Raw genomic sequence first — 15,693 nt, 5'->3', positions numbered from 1 at the left:
ATAGTGGGGGTTGTATTGTTAAATGGGAATCTGGGGAATGTTATGCATGTACAAACTATTGTATTTACTGTTGAATGTAAAGCATTAATTCCCCAATAAAGAAATAAATTATTTAAAAAAAAAAAAAAAGAAGTCTTCCTATATCATCCTGCACTGGGCTCCCAGTGCCTTCATGGCCCCTTTCATCTCCACTTTCCACCACTGTCCTTGGCTCTTCTTTAATAGACCACAGCTAGTCTAACTTTCACCCTATGATCCTCCTTTCTTTGATTCTTAAATTCCACATATGAGTGAGATCATTTGGTATTCATCCTTCTACTTCCAGTTTAGCTGGCTTAACACAGTTCCTTCAAGTTCTACCCTAGGTACAGCAAATGAGATCTCATCATTTCTTAGAGCTGGATAGTATTATTTAAAAAAAAAAAAAAAGAATCTTTAGTGGCTTGCTATTTAATCTCATCATTTCTTAGAGCTGGATAGTATTATTTAAAAAAAAAGAATCTTTAGTGGCTTGCTATTTAATCTCATCATTTCTTAGAGCTGGACAGTATTATTTAAAAAAAAAAGAATCTTTAGTGGCTTGCTATTTAATCTCATCATTTCTTAGAGCTGGATAGTATTATTTAAAAAAAAAAAAGAATCTTTAGTGGCTTGCTATTTAATTTCACCTTCAACTGAATCTATAGCATACACTCACTGTTTCTTCTTAAATCTGAAGATTATTTAGTCCATGAGGCTGATGAGGACATGATGAGCTGGCTCTGTTTTCTGTAACATTGAGACATTAGTAATGAATGACACGTTACTGAACAAAGAGCATTGATTCAAGCTCTTCAAATATTTGTAAGTAGAGCTTTTGTCATCTCAGTCCCATTTTTAATTTTTTTTATATTCCGTAAATTCATCTTTAGACCTACTCATATTTGAAGAACTTTAAGCTTAGAACCTTACATAGAATCCATTTGCCTAGAGACACTGGTTTTTAATTTATTTTTTTTGAAATGGAAAGAATCACAGTATACAAGTGAAAACCAAATTTCCCTCTGCCTATAGTGTGTTAATGAATCAGAATAAAGAGTTTTAACTAGAGTTGTTTATATCTGACATCTTGGCTAAGTGTGGAATATATACATTGTTATAGGTTATAAATGTATTTTTTAAGTAAAAGTATTGACATGGTTTAGACATTGTTCTATGTACTTAACAATAATTCATTTTAGATCAAATAATCCAACTGAGTCTTACTATCATCTGAAGTCAATTGGGGGAAGAAAAAAAAAAGATTAAGGAAAGTCTAGGGTGGAGGGTAGATAGCACAATGGTTATGCAAACAGACTCTCTTGCCTGAGGCTCCAAAGTCCCAGGTTCAGTCCCTTGCACCACCATAAACCAGAGCTGAACAGAGGTCTGGTAGGGAAAGAAAGAAATAAAGAAATAAAGAAATAAAGAAATAAAGAAATAAAGAAAGAAAGAAAGAAAGAAAGAAAGAAAGAAAGAGACTAAGAAGGACTAAGTGTCCAAAGTCACATACCTTATTAAACAACACTATCGTTACCACTATCAAACACATGCTAGAGTGAGACTAGTTACGACATTTATAACACTTTCTTATCTGTGAGGTGTTAAAAACCATGTATTGTCTTTCATGCAGTGAGCAGCTCAACACCAAGATTAATACACTGGCAAAATGCTATTTAGAATGAATGCTTCTACAAATAAGATGTGGTATTCTAGTTGGTACTTTAAAAAGATGAAGAGGTTCTGTATTTTGCAACAACATGGATAGATCTGAAAGATGTTATGCTAAGTGAAGTAAGCCAGAGACAAGCACCATGTGGTTTCACTCACATGTGGTATATACAGAACACATAGGAACTAAATAAAGCAATAGTAAACATTTAAACTATAAGGTCATTTAGTGATTACCAAACTTGGGGGAAGAGTTCTATAGGAGAAATAGATATAAGACAAATTAAGTAGTTTTTCAATGATGCATGCCTGAAATCCATACATAATACTTAATGAATGTGTGTGTGTGTGTGTGTGTGTGTGTGTGTGTGTGTGTGTGTGTGTGTGTGTGTCTCCCCAGGGTTATTGCTGGGGCTTGGTTCCCGCACTACGAATCTACTGCTCCTGGAGGCTATTTTTTCCCTTTTGTTGCCCTTGTTGTTTATCATTGTTGTTGTTAGTATTATTATTATTGTTATTGCTGTCATTGTAGCTGGATAGGACACAGAGAAATCAAGAGAGGAGGGGAAGACAGAGAGGGGGAAAGAAAAATAGACACCTGCAGACCTGCTTCACTGCTTGTGAAGCAACACCCCCTACAGGTAGGAGCGGGGGCTCGAACCAGGATCCTTATGTCATCCGTATGCTTTGCACCATGTGCGCTTAGCCCACTGCACTACCGACCAGGCCCCTTATTAAAATATATTTCAAAAAAATATATATCTGGGCTGGGGAGACAGCATAATGGTTATTTAAAAAGACTGATGCCTGTGGTTCCCAGGTCCTACCTCTTTCTCTCTCTCTCTCTCTCTCTCTCTCTCTCTCTCTCTCTCATATGAAAATAAAACCTAGACCAAATTTTCTATTTCAAAATTTTTTAAAGATTTTATTTATTTCCCCTTAATGAAATATATTTCAAAAGAATATATCTGGGCTGAGGAGATAACATAATGGTTATATAAAAAGACTGATGCCTATGGTTCCCAGGTCCTTCGTCTCTCTCTCTCTCATATGAAAATAAAACCTAGACCAAATTTTCTATTTCAAATTTTTTTAAAGATTTTATTTATTTTCCCTTTTGTTGCCTTTGTCTTCTTATTGTTGTTGTAGTTATTACTGTTGGTGTTATTGATATCGTCGTTGTTGTTGGATAGGACAGAGAGAAATGGATAGAGGAGGGGAAGACATAGAGTAGGCGAGAAAAAGAGACACCTGCAGACCTGCTTTACCGCCCGTGAAGTGACTCCCCTGCAGGTGGGGAGCCAGGGGCTCAAACCGGGATCCTTAGGCCAGTCTTTGCACTTCATGCCATGTGTGCTTAACCCACTGCTCTACCACTGACCCCCGACTGAGAGAGAAAGCAGCTATCAAAAAGGAAGTTATCTCCTCTGCTTCATCCCGGGAACATGTGCTAACCCAGCGAGACACTGTTTTTCTTTTTTAAACATCAAAGTCCAAACTATATGGGATTCTGAAAACAAATGAACAGAATGTGAAGATAGCTGACTTTTTCCTGTTTGTTGCTGTGGTGACATGGATCAAACTCAGCTCCTCACATATGCAAGGCAGGAGTCCTGCCACTGAGATATAGCCCTGGGCCCTTGCTTTTCACTCCAAGGTAAACAACTCACTTTGGTCGACAGGTAGAGGCATGCCTATTGAGGAGTTCTGGGCAGTTTTATTGCATACACAACAAAAGCTTTGGAGAAAAGCATGAGAGCTCTTACGTGATATGACATGGTCCATATACTGAGGTAAATATGGAGCCCATGTATCAATGGCCTCCTTTCTTCCCGCCTGCTCAATTCTTCTTAGTTCTGCTAGAAGCAGAGCTTGTGCAGCTTCTCTAACCTAAAAAGATACCAGGTTCAGGGAGGGAGAAAGGGAGGGACGGGGGGGGGGGGGAGAGAAAGAGAAGTATCATTTGGTGAAGTGTTTATCACCAGCAAATTTATAATTAAGCTGAAAAAGATAAAAAACACAGTTCTCTACATGAGAACTACTAGCCAAATAATGAATTAAGTGCCTAAAGCGGAATAAATTGAATGCTAGAAAAATCATCAAATACATTTTAAGTAATGATCTCGCTGAAACATTTTAATGCTAATAGAATTATGTTTGAATATTTAAGTAGCTTTGACTGTAACATTTTTACACAAATTTTGTAGGGAAAAATCACTGTTGGAGTTATTAAACTGGCTTCCTCTTTTTAATTAAAGAAATTAAACCTTCCCTAAGTAATCTCTTTCCATTATGTAGAAAATATAGTTATTGACACAAATGTTATATATCAACACATAATTCATGTATACCTATATGTGCTTAAACAATGTTTTACAGATGTACAAATACATTACTGTATAAAAGAAAAGCATTGGTCCTATAGAAGGAAATTTTGTCAAAATTATATTGGCTCAGTTTTTCTTTCAATGTAACACAAGACTTTTATTTTGCAATTTTTAGTTCAGCCTAATTTTATTTTGGCAAAAATGTCATAGACATGGGTCAAAGAAATCAGTTAATTGTCAAGTAATGGACCAAACAATTAACTATTGAAAATTGAAAAAAAAAAAATGAGTTCAGCACCATCTGGATTAATTTGTTTTTAATTATAACTAACCTTTGAAGTAAAATCAAGTATTACTCAATGCAAACCCATTAAAATTTTAGCATGTTGCAATCCCATTTGGAGTTTAGGGGTGGGTGACCAGAAATGCATCAAAAATGTGATTTATATTTAGCAAATTAAAAATTTTTTGAATGATGCAAACTGCTTTAGCTGTATAGATTAAGTGCCATAAATGGAAAGTGACTATAAAATATTTCCAAGTCTTGGGTAGCATTATGTTTGAAGCAATATCTAGTACAGTGTGAGTCCATTAATACAAAATAATAGCTACCATATCCTGATCTCCTTCCATGTGTCAGACTCTGTACTTACAGCTCTACTTGCATTATCTTACTTGATCCTGACAGTTATCCCATGAGGAATATATTATTATCCTTACATTACAAATGAGCTTCAAATAGGTTAAGTAAATCACCCGGGGTTACAAAGTTAATAATTAGCAGAACTGATATTTAAAGTCAGATCTCTTAATTCCAAAAGGCCTCTTTTTTCATAACACAGAACCTTCCATTGGACTATGGGTAGTCACTTAGAATTTGATTGATGTGATTAGTACTTTGTATGTGGTGTGTGTGTGTGTGTGTGTGTGTGTGTGTGTGTGTTTTCTGTATAGAAACTGCTACAGTAGAAACAACTACACATTATATATAAAACATTTTACCAATCACTACTTTAAAAAACAAGTCGACAAATAATCAAGCTGAAGTGTTACAATTTAGAATATAAACTGAAAAATGGAAATTACAAATCTCTATTTTTATCACATATGATAAACACGACAAGATAAATTAAGTAGCCATTAGGCATTTTTATTTCAATGTGTCTGTAAAATTTTTGCTTGCTGTCCACATTGCCTTGACATTACCTCTAAACACCGGTCTTGCCATCTCCGAGCCAGCATCTCCAGCAGTGGAGGCCTGAATTTATCCAATCCCAGTAGGTCAGGAAGCATAACACAGTGCATGGCAGCCAGCTGGCTCCATCCTGTCAGAGAGTAATATATCACAAACACGTTAAACATTCTGACATGTCCTAATTCAACAATTGTTCACTGTATAAATATACCAAAAATAAAACAAAATGGCAACTCTGCTAAAACTGTTAACTCTAAAATCTTAAGACAAAACTATAAAAGTATACGTGAAGACAAATTTCTTAACTGTTCTTCAAAACTATAAAACACATAGAGAGGTGAAAAAGCATAAAAGTAAACAAGGAAGGAAACAAGGGCTACTGACTTAAGGCCACTTTTACTTAAAAGGACATTCACACAGATATCCAGATAAGTTCGCTTAAAAGCTGGCCATCTGTGTGTTGCCATCATGTCAGTCAACAGAGATGCCTTTCCCTTCTCTGTTCAGGACCTTTAATTAAGGTCCTTATTGATCCAATTTCTTAGAAAGGAATCAGATAGTTAATCACAATCATAACTGAGATAAATAAATACTATCAAATGAGATAAAAATGGATTCAGACATTCTATGAAATAAAAACCTCACAATCTAAAATTTACAAAAGCTTATTAGACTCATCAGCTCCCAACCATGGGAATAAAAGCCAGTTCAACCAGTATTCTAGTCCACAATATAGAACTTGATTATATGCAAAAAGACAAACATGATGAATCGCTGCAATATTTAAAAGCACTAACACTGTAAAAAAAAAAATACGTAAACCCTATATTAAGGATATAAGAAAATGTATATACATACATGCCTCACTCTTCCCAAATGATGTATAAAGTCACTCTTAATCTCCAATGATTGTCATTACCTCCTAGGGATATGATTTTAAAATGGAATAAAAAATGGACAAAAATAATCTAGTTGCTTTGTGAGTAGAATTTGCTTTGCAAGCCTGGGGTCCTGGACTAGGTCCTCAGGATATCCCAGATCAGTGCTCTGGCCTCTGTCATTATATAAACAAATAAATAAACAAAGCAATCTAAATGAATTGCTTTAAGCAATAATAAGAGGCCTACCATAAAACTCAAAATAATTACTAAGTTTGTTAAAGAGAGAGAGTGAGAGAAAGAGGTCAACTACCCAGAGTCATCTTCTCAGTAAATAAATTTTCATGAACAAAGAATACATACTTACATTAAGATGATTAGAACGCATTTAAAATTATAATTTAATAGTAAAAATATAATAATTACTATCTAAAATGTACACATGATTATTTATAAATTACCACAATGTAAAAATTTATGTGATTTATAAAAAATATCTCAAAAAAGCAGGAAGTATATATGAGCAAAATTTTACTGTGATTCTCACCAAGGTCCAGAGTCTAATGGCTTATTTTTTAATTAATGAATTACCATCTGTCATAATAGCTGAACAAATATGGCCCTAATTATGTTTATAAAATCCATTATTGACATACAAACCTTGGCACAAGTCTAGAAAAAGGAAACCAACCCCCCCAAAAAAAATTATTCTGTAAAGGTGTTGTGTTTTCTTTCCCAAGGAATGGTAACTAGAGCACAGGTTTTGTCTATTACAAGCTCTCTGCCTTCCTTTTCATTTGCATCAACCATTAATACTGGCTTGTTTTGTTTGTTGTTGCTGTTTGTTTGTTTTAGTAAAGTGTCCGAATCTTTACATATTACATTTGTAATTCTGTAGATGCACTCCTTCTTATATGAACTGGTGAAGACTGAGTCCACCCTGAAGAGAGTGGCTGTAACTTGGGAGCTCACAAGTTCTATTATGCTTCCAGTAATATAAATAGTCCTAGGAAGCTTTGGGGAATCAAGGCTTGTGGACGCCATTCCCAGTTTCAGAGAACCAGAAATAGTTTCCACTGGTGAAACTCCACAGGGACAGTAGGGAAGACAATCCACATCGCAAAAGTGGAATTTGTAGATTTTCACCTTGGTCAGACACATAGTAAAGAGGATAAATAAATAAATTGCTATCAGGAATTCTGTAACAACTTGTTAACCATTAATCTGAAAACTTTTCAGACAGGTGTACATTAAGAGACCCTTTCTATTATCCTCTTGAAGGAGAACACACTATCTAAAGACTGAGTGTGTCCATGAAAGACTAGTGACACATGTACAATAAATTCATTGGCTCTGATACTGGAGAGAACGGGCTCTGAAAACCAGCCCCACTCCTTAGTACCTACTTCTCATCCAAGATTAGCATCTGTACACACCTTTAGCAACATTTCAGATGTCAGTAGACAAGGTTGATGCCAGCCAGGAGTAACATGACATTTTTATAACTCACCCTTATCACTGACATTAGCAAACAAAGGTAAAAAGAAATCAATCGGAACTTTAGGATTTTATAAATAACAAAGCAGATGAGTGCATAAATCATATTAAAAAGAACATGTCACATTAAAATAAAGCACAGATTGAAGGAAAGTCTCTTAGGAAGTTGAGGGAGAATACCTTCGTTTACTAAGAAACAGGAATGTAAAGCAGGAGTAGAAGTAGGGTCAGAGGCAGAGTGATCAGCTTCAGACCGAGCGGAAACGACAGGTGCGGCAACTTGCAGAGGAAAAGAGAAGAAATAAAGAGGAGAGAACTGAGGTACAGCAGTTTTCTGAAAAAAAGCTCAGTATTAGTGAAGAATGAAAAACAAAGTTTGCAAAATATAGTAGACACAGAACAGAAAATGATGTTTTACTCAGAAAGGCGTGAATACTAACGATTACGGCAAGGGAAATGTATTTTATTAAGCAGTTATCATGATGTAACTCAAATTCCTTTCAAAACCAGAATTTATGTAATACATAAATTGAATGGGGTATTGCCATATACACACAACAGTTCTAAAACAACTAAGATTACAATGAAAAGACCACCATATGCATTTAAAAATGAACAAAAAATATAATCCAATTTTTAAAATGCATCACATAGCAAAATTTATGTTCTTTTGTGATGTCACATTTATATAGTCTCACATTAAATCTAAGATATTTTTAATATCTCTTAGTACCTACTGAGATTATTTTAATTGTTCCAACCTCACTTTACAAAAATTCAGTGTAAAATAAAACTAAATTATAAGGAACATTTACACTACACTCTATTCTTTTTCAAAGAATCCTAAGGTGGCTTCATTCTCTGGAGGACACAAATATGTTTTAAACTAAAAATGCTTTACATCTTGAAAATCATTGTTGTGAATATTATAACCCTTAGAGAACAGATACATCCTGTTCTCTCCAAAGAAAGTTATGTTACCATAAAATGTTTCAGCTCAAATTATCATATGAAAAGGCAAAAGGGCCTTATGGCACAGACATTCCACAACTGGAGGTCAACTTTAAGATTTAGAGGTCACCATTTGACACTTCCTTCCTATGGAGAAATTACCATATGTCATGCACAGCATCTTCAAATTAATCCCTCTCCTTTCTTCTGTCATTGAACAGCAATAGGTTTGAGCTCCTGAACAGATTAAGTATTGTCAACTGAATGATATGTTTGCTTTTCATGCAGTGAAGTTCTTTTGTAACTACAGGACAGCTGCATAAAAACAACTTTTCATAATTTCCACACGAATGCAGCAGAGTGTCAGTCAGGCACGTGTGTGGTACACAGAAGAACTAAAGAAGCACTTGGACAGTACTGATAACAATAATTAAAAATCCCAACTCTACAAACCCTAAGAAGCACATCTTACACCAATGAAGAGTGTATCTGAGAAATTATGGGGTTTTTATTACAAGAAAACTATTGTTCCATATGAAATGACAATTATTTTATAATATTATGCTTATAAAAGAAATAAGGTGGCTCTTAATTGTTTCACAATCAAAAATTCCACTATAATCTTGCAAATAAATTCCAAGAGTTTCTATAGTTATTGAATAATTCAACTTTTTAAAAAATCAATGTTATAAATTCAGCTACTAAGGTCTAAAAAATATCCACCAATACAAAAAGTCAATAAGCTTTGGCTATAAGGAATTCAGATTTTAGTTTTCACCCACCAGCGTTATTAACAAAGTTCCTCTGGTGGTTTCCAACAGTTGGGACATTTCTGTAATTTCATATTAAAGAAATTATTATTGTCCCTGAAGAGGCTGTGTTGACTTTGTTTGATTTTAACCCTACTTCTGAAAAGGCACTCAAATGAAAGACACAGGAAATTCAATATAAATGGACAGAAATTCCAGAGTGACTGATTATTACCTTAACTAGATCACATAAGAAGTGAAATTGAACTTAGTGTTTTCTCAAGTCAAAAAGCTAAAGGAAAATAGAAATGCTACTAGCAAAACTGCTAGAAAAAAGTTTATCTTAGTAAAATAATAGTCATTGTATTTAACTTTAATTTTAGTAAGAGAAATAAACAGATTCTGGGTACTTGATTTTTGGAGTCCTCTTTAAATGACACTACATATAGAAAAAGTCATTTATACTTTCCTTTAATAAAATCACTGGGTATTAAAAATCTAGCGATAAATTGTAATACAAGTCAGGGAATCAGATTTACTATGCTTTAAAACTCTGCATCACCATGAAAAAATAGTTTATTCAGACTACTTCGTAACTGAAACTGCAGAATCTAGAACTACTTTCATAATTCACAGAGAATATTGAAATTAACTCTGCTAGAGCTCTTAAAACTGTCAACATACAGAGAAAAATCATCAATAGAAACTAGAAGAGAAAGTACCACTCCCAAAATTAAAAGCTCATGATTTAGTGACAAATCATAAATCTTAAAGAAGTTACGTGTGGCAATCAAGGACTTTTACACCATAAAACATAAGCATTTGATCTCTTCAAACAGAAAAGCTGCTGCACATCAATTATCAGTTGGCTGCTTCTTAAGAAGCAGAAAAACACTCAGGCAACGATTTCAGCATAGGTTCAAAACTGACAAAACTGGCACAGGTTTTACTGTTTTATCTGGGAAACTCCTTCAATAAGTCTGCAGCTATGAGTGTCTTCTACAGCTGTACACAGCGACAGACACGGGAAGTTAAACTGACTTGAGTGACAACATATATGTTCTCACATGTACTTTGGCTTTACCGTCACATAAACACAGGGCTCAATATCAGAACACACCTTGTTTCTGTGTTCAAACAGGCCTAAGTCTTTATTTTAATCTATTTCTAACATTTCATTTTTCCCTGTCATTATAACATTAAAAAAAATGCATAGGAAAGTTAGCATATTTGGGGCAGGAACTGCTTTCCTCCTATTGGTCTAAACCTCCTTAGTCTCTCAGTAAATGAATTAAAAACAGCACATTATTTTTCAGAAGGAAAAAAACAGTCCAGAAAGAACAACCGCAACAACAAAATGCAATGCTTAGAGAAGCAACATACTTCTCTAACTTAACACTAAAAAATGAATGAGTTTATTGAGTCACATTAAAATGTTGTCTGTAGAGCTAACCGCCTATTCTTGTGTACTATAAAGATCTTAGTGCAACAGTTATCAACTTTATGCCTACACTTTTATGTCGCAGGTAAATAACTATTCTAGTCATCTTGTAAATAAATATGAGATATTAGGATAATATAATCAAGTATTCTAAGGGGGGAAAGGAAATCTACAAAATACAGTAAACGAAGAACATGAATAATTAGAGTTGTACAAAATTCCATGTAATGCTTTCCATTGATAAGGATAAAGCAGAATTTAATAACAGCCCAAAAGGGCATTTGACACGCAGACATATACAACAAGGCAAAATATAAAAATATAAAAAATATAAAATATATATTTTTATAAAATAAAAATATAAAATGTAAAAATGCCAATAATGTTTGAACAATACTGTAATGCTACTTAATATCAAGGTAACCAATAGACTGTATGAGAATAGAAAAAAAAAATTAGGCATAAGGACAATTTCACCTTGGTCTATAGTGCCAGCCCAAAAGTACAAAAACCAAAAGCAAATAACAAGAAAATACATCTACGAAAGATCCCCTAAATTACTCATTTCAAAAAGGGAAAACAAAGGAACTAGGCGTTGGTGCACCTGATTAAGTGCACACATTACAGTGCACAAGGACCCAGGTTCAAGCCCCTGGTCCCCACCTGCAGGCTGAAAGCTTCACAAGTAGTGAGGTAGGGCTTCAGGTGTCGCTGTATCTCTTTCCCTCTCTATTTCCCCCTCCCTTCTCAATTTTTCTCTGTCTCTATCAAATAATAAATAAAAAAAAATTTAAAAAGAAGATGATCAAGGCCCTGACAACTCACTTACTTGAAGGAAGCCTCAGGTATTACTTTTTTTCTCCCCACTCTATATTTTTTTTCTTTTTTCTAACACAGCAATGCTCAACTCTGGCTTAAGGTAATGTGGGAGATTGAATCAGGGACTTCTCCTGAGCTCAGGAAAGACTCATGAAAGTCTTTTGTATAACCACTGTACTATTTCACCCACTCAAGATAGCTTCTAGGACAATGTGCTTCCTTTGTCATGCAAAAGACCCAGGTTTAAACAAGCGACTTTCTTCCAGAAAAAAAGTCAACCAGCAGTGGTAAAGCCCCAGTGACAACAAAAATAAAACCAGGACAGTGGGGGCCAGGCGGTGGCACACCTGGCTGAGTGCACAAGGACCTAGGTTTGAGCCCTTGGTCTCCACCTGTAGGGAAAAAGCTTTGCGAGGGGTGAAGTAGTGCTGCAGGTGTCTCTCTGTCTCTATCTTCCTCTCTATCACCCCTTTCCCTCTCAATTTCTAGCTGTCTGCATCCAATAAATAAAAAAAGATGATAATTTTAAAAAACAAAGTGAAAAGTAAAGAATCAAAATGGCAATAACTTGAATAAGACATATGAGACAAAAAATTTTCAGTTTTATTTACTAATACTTAAAAATTCCTATTATGAGTAAGGCATTAGTCTAAGCATACAAGTGTTCAAAGTCTGCTAGAACAAGTAAACAGATAATCAATAAGTTATAAAATGTACTCTTTGGGGGCCAGCTGGTGGAGCACCTGGTCGAACGCACGTGTTACCCTCCCTTCCCTCTCGATTTCTGACTGTCTCTACCCAATAAAAAAAAAATAAGATAATAAAAAAAAATTGAAATAAAATAAAATGTACTCTTTGGGGTCTTAACCAACTAGACATATGCTCCTTAAAGGCAAGGAATATTTTTGTCAGTCCTTACTGCCTCAACAACTAGTTATTAACAATACAGAGTATGGAAGCACACAGAAGGTTTCCTATAGATTCACACATCCAGTGGCCAGGTGGTGGTGGCATACCTGGTTGAGTGCACATGATGTAATGCATGCGGACCCAGGTGCAAGTCTGCAATGGGAAGCTTCCTAAGTGGTGAAGCAGTGCTGCAGGTGTCTCTTTTCCTCACTCCTCTATTTCCCCCTTTCCTCTTGATTTCTCTCTTTTTTTTTTAATATTTATTTATTTTCCCTTTTGTTGCCCTTGTTTTTTATTGTTGTTGTAGTTACTATTATTGTTGTTATTGATGTCATCATTGTTAGGTAGGACAGAGAGAAATGGAGAGAGAAGGAGAAGAGAAAGATAGACACCTGCGGACCTGCTTTACTGCCTGTGAAGTGACTTCCCTGCAGGTGGAAGGCGGGGCTCGAACCGGGATCCTTACACCTTGCAATTTGCGTCACGTGTGCTTAACCCACTGCGCTACTGGCCGACTCCCAATTTCTCTGTCTTTATCCAGTAAACAAATAAATGCAAAAAGATTCATACTTGTGATGAATATTTACTAAGCCCCTTCCATGTAGCTGCCAATATTTTATGCATTTGTGATAGGTAAACAAAAGAGGGGGAAATTTGCCTGATTTTTGGAATTCCAAGGCAGATCAATATTATCAGACTTTTTTTCCCTTTAGTCAGTCTAATATACTTTTTAATTGTCATTGCTCCTTTTAGAGTGAAATCATAAGAAGATAAAACTTGGTGTAGTGCACCAAAGTAAAAGACTCTGGGGTGGGTGGGTGGGTGGGGGTTCAGGTCCTGGAACATGATGGCGGAGGACCTAGTGGGGGTTGTATTGTTTTCTGGAAAACTGCGAAATGTTATGCATGTAAAAATTATTGTATTTACTGTTGACTGCAAAACATTAATCCCCCAATAAAGAAATTTAAAAAAAGATAAAACTACACAAGCCTATATATTTGCTGGTCTGATTTTACATTTTCTGGTGTTTTTTTTTTTTTGGGGGGGGTGTTTGTTTGGTTGTTTTGTGTTTTTTTTTTTTGTTTGTTTTATTTTTGCCTCCAAGGTTATAGCTAGGAATTAGTGTGGGTACTACAAGTCCACTGCTCCAGGCAGACATTTTTTCCACTTTATTGGATAGGACAGAAAGAAATTGAGAAAGGAGGGGTAGAGAGGGAAAAGGGAAAAGATAGAGACCTGCAGATTTGCTTGTCACTTGGGAAGTGTCCCCTCTGCAGGTGGGGAGCTGAGGTTCAAACCTAGATCCTTGCACGGGTCATTAAGCTTCATACTATGTGCATTTAACCAAGTGTGCCACTGCCCAGCTCCCCTGATATTATATGTTCTGTGTCTTTTAGGTTAATAATGCTTTTTGTCAAGTAGTTGTTATAATTAGCATTTTCAGAGATGTATAGGAATTCATTTTAAAGCACTTAAGATCAAGCACAAAATTTAAAGGGCTCTTAGATCCATTCATTGACCTGACATATGCACTCCAATTTTTCTCCCCATAGTCCCTGGGAAAAAAAAAAGAGCCATCAGAAACTATTGGTTCATTTACATAAATGATTCCTAAGATAATTTAACATTTATTGCCTCTGGCTTTGAAATTTAGACAACCTACACTGAACGCTTTTCTGAAGAACACTGCAGATACTGTAACAGAACGGTAGACCTTAAAGTTCCTTTCATTTATCTCTACATCTACCAGTGGGTGAAGATGCAGTTCCCAGTGTAAAAAGCAATCAAAATAAGCACAGCAGACACAGAACAAAGACTTATACCGTGAGATTACTGAATTGATCAGGAAAAGAACAGGACGTCAGAATTCAGACAAGCTGAAAGCCATGAGCAGATTTAGGGATGTTGAACATTAACAAAAAAATTGTTTGCCATCTCTGATCCCTTTCTCAAGTGAGATGATCAATAGACAGAAAAATCTAAATAAATAAATAAATACTATCTCTACAAAAAGTAAGTAACCAGCAGTAGACGGTGATCATTGGCAAGCAATGCATTAACAAAGACAATGTTAGACCAAATAAATCTTTTATGAGGCCTCCTGTTAGGAAATTATTTCCCAGTGAAATTCCCCAATATTATTTATGAGAGATTATGTTAATTGTACTAATGATATCATCTTTATTCTCGGATCTAAATGTCTAAGAATGGTCCAATCCCCAAATAAAGTCTTTATTTCCTGCAGATAATTTTGCAGCTGAACAAGCAGTAGCCAATATATAAGTGACACTTTATTGAAAAGGTATATATTCAAGTTTGCAATCCTACTTGGGAAATGGATTATGAGTTAATATGTACCTCAATAGCAGTGTCAGCAAAAGAAAACCAAGATAAGAGTAGGCAAAGCAGAAAGATGGGAATGTGTGAAAATGTCACTGCTGAACTGTAGTGGAGCCAGAGAACTTGGGGACATATTTCACTTGGTTATTTATCTTCATGTATTTTATCTGCTGGATATACTGGATTGTCAAAAAAAAAAGTCAAGATGTATTTTTCTATACTTCTATGCAGGACTTTTCTGATAACCCAATACATAACACCTTTTTTTTTTACTTGATATAGTAAATATCAAACCAATCTCTCCAACATGCTTTGAAATTGTTAAATAAAAAGCATCTAACAAGTAGTTGTCATAGATTATGCATTGTATAATACCATCCAAATATATACACAACCAGGTAAAATTTAATTATCTACTTGCTAATCAAAGACTATCAGGCATACAAAGGGGCAGGAAAGCACAGTCCATAACAAGGGAGAAAATAAAAGTCAACCTGAGCCTAAGAAGTCGTTCTGCAAAATGACTTTCTTGTCTGAGGCTCTGTGCTCCCAGGTTCTATCTCTAGCACCACCGTAAGCCAGAGCTGAGTTGAGCAGTGCTCTGGTAAAACAAACAGATGCAGGGGCCAGGTGGTGGTACACCTGGTTGAGTTCACATATTACCTTGTGTAAGGACCAGTGTTCAAGTGTTCCTCCTTGCAGGTGAGGAAGCTGAATAGTGAAGCAGTGCTGCAGGTATCCTTCTTTCTTTCTCCCTCTCTTTCTGCCCTGTGCATTTCAGTTTCTACCTGTCTCTATCTGATATAAATAAAAATTAAAAATAAATACAAAAGAATAAAATGTAAAAAATCTAAATCAAAGTCAATCTACAACTGTGGTCAGAATTACCAAATAAACA

At 35.3% G+C, this 15,693-nt stretch overlaps 1 protein-coding gene across 4 annotated transcripts in view; it reads right to left on the bottom strand.

The window, feature by feature from the left end:
- Window positions 1-15,693, bottom strand: part of WDR7 (WD repeat domain 7) — a 421,542-nt gene that overhangs the window by 279,320 nt on the left and 126,529 nt on the right. For 3 of the 4 annotated variants that reach the window (XM_060173931.1, XM_060173934.1, XM_060173932.1), the window contains exons 17-19: window positions 7,767-7,865; window positions 5,223-5,341; window positions 3,456-3,579 (exon numbers count right to left, since the gene is read on the bottom strand). In XM_060173931.1, the coding sequence (XP_060029914.1) occupies window positions 3,456-3,579; window positions 5,223-5,341; window positions 7,767-7,865 (342 nt within the window). The remainder of the gene's footprint in view (window positions 1-3,455; window positions 3,580-5,222; window positions 5,342-7,766; window positions 7,866-15,693) is intronic. The other variant, XM_060173933.1, reaches the window with a different exon arrangement.

This window comes from Erinaceus europaeus, chromosome 15 (assembly GCF_950295315.1).
Source record: "Erinaceus europaeus chromosome 15, mEriEur2.1, whole genome shotgun sequence".
In the NCBI taxonomy this organism is placed as follows: domain Eukaryota; kingdom Metazoa; phylum Chordata; class Mammalia; order Eulipotyphla; family Erinaceidae; genus Erinaceus; species Erinaceus europaeus.
The sequence above is the reverse complement of the archived record's forward strand: the minus strand, read 5'-3'. Positions and strand labels throughout refer to the sequence as shown.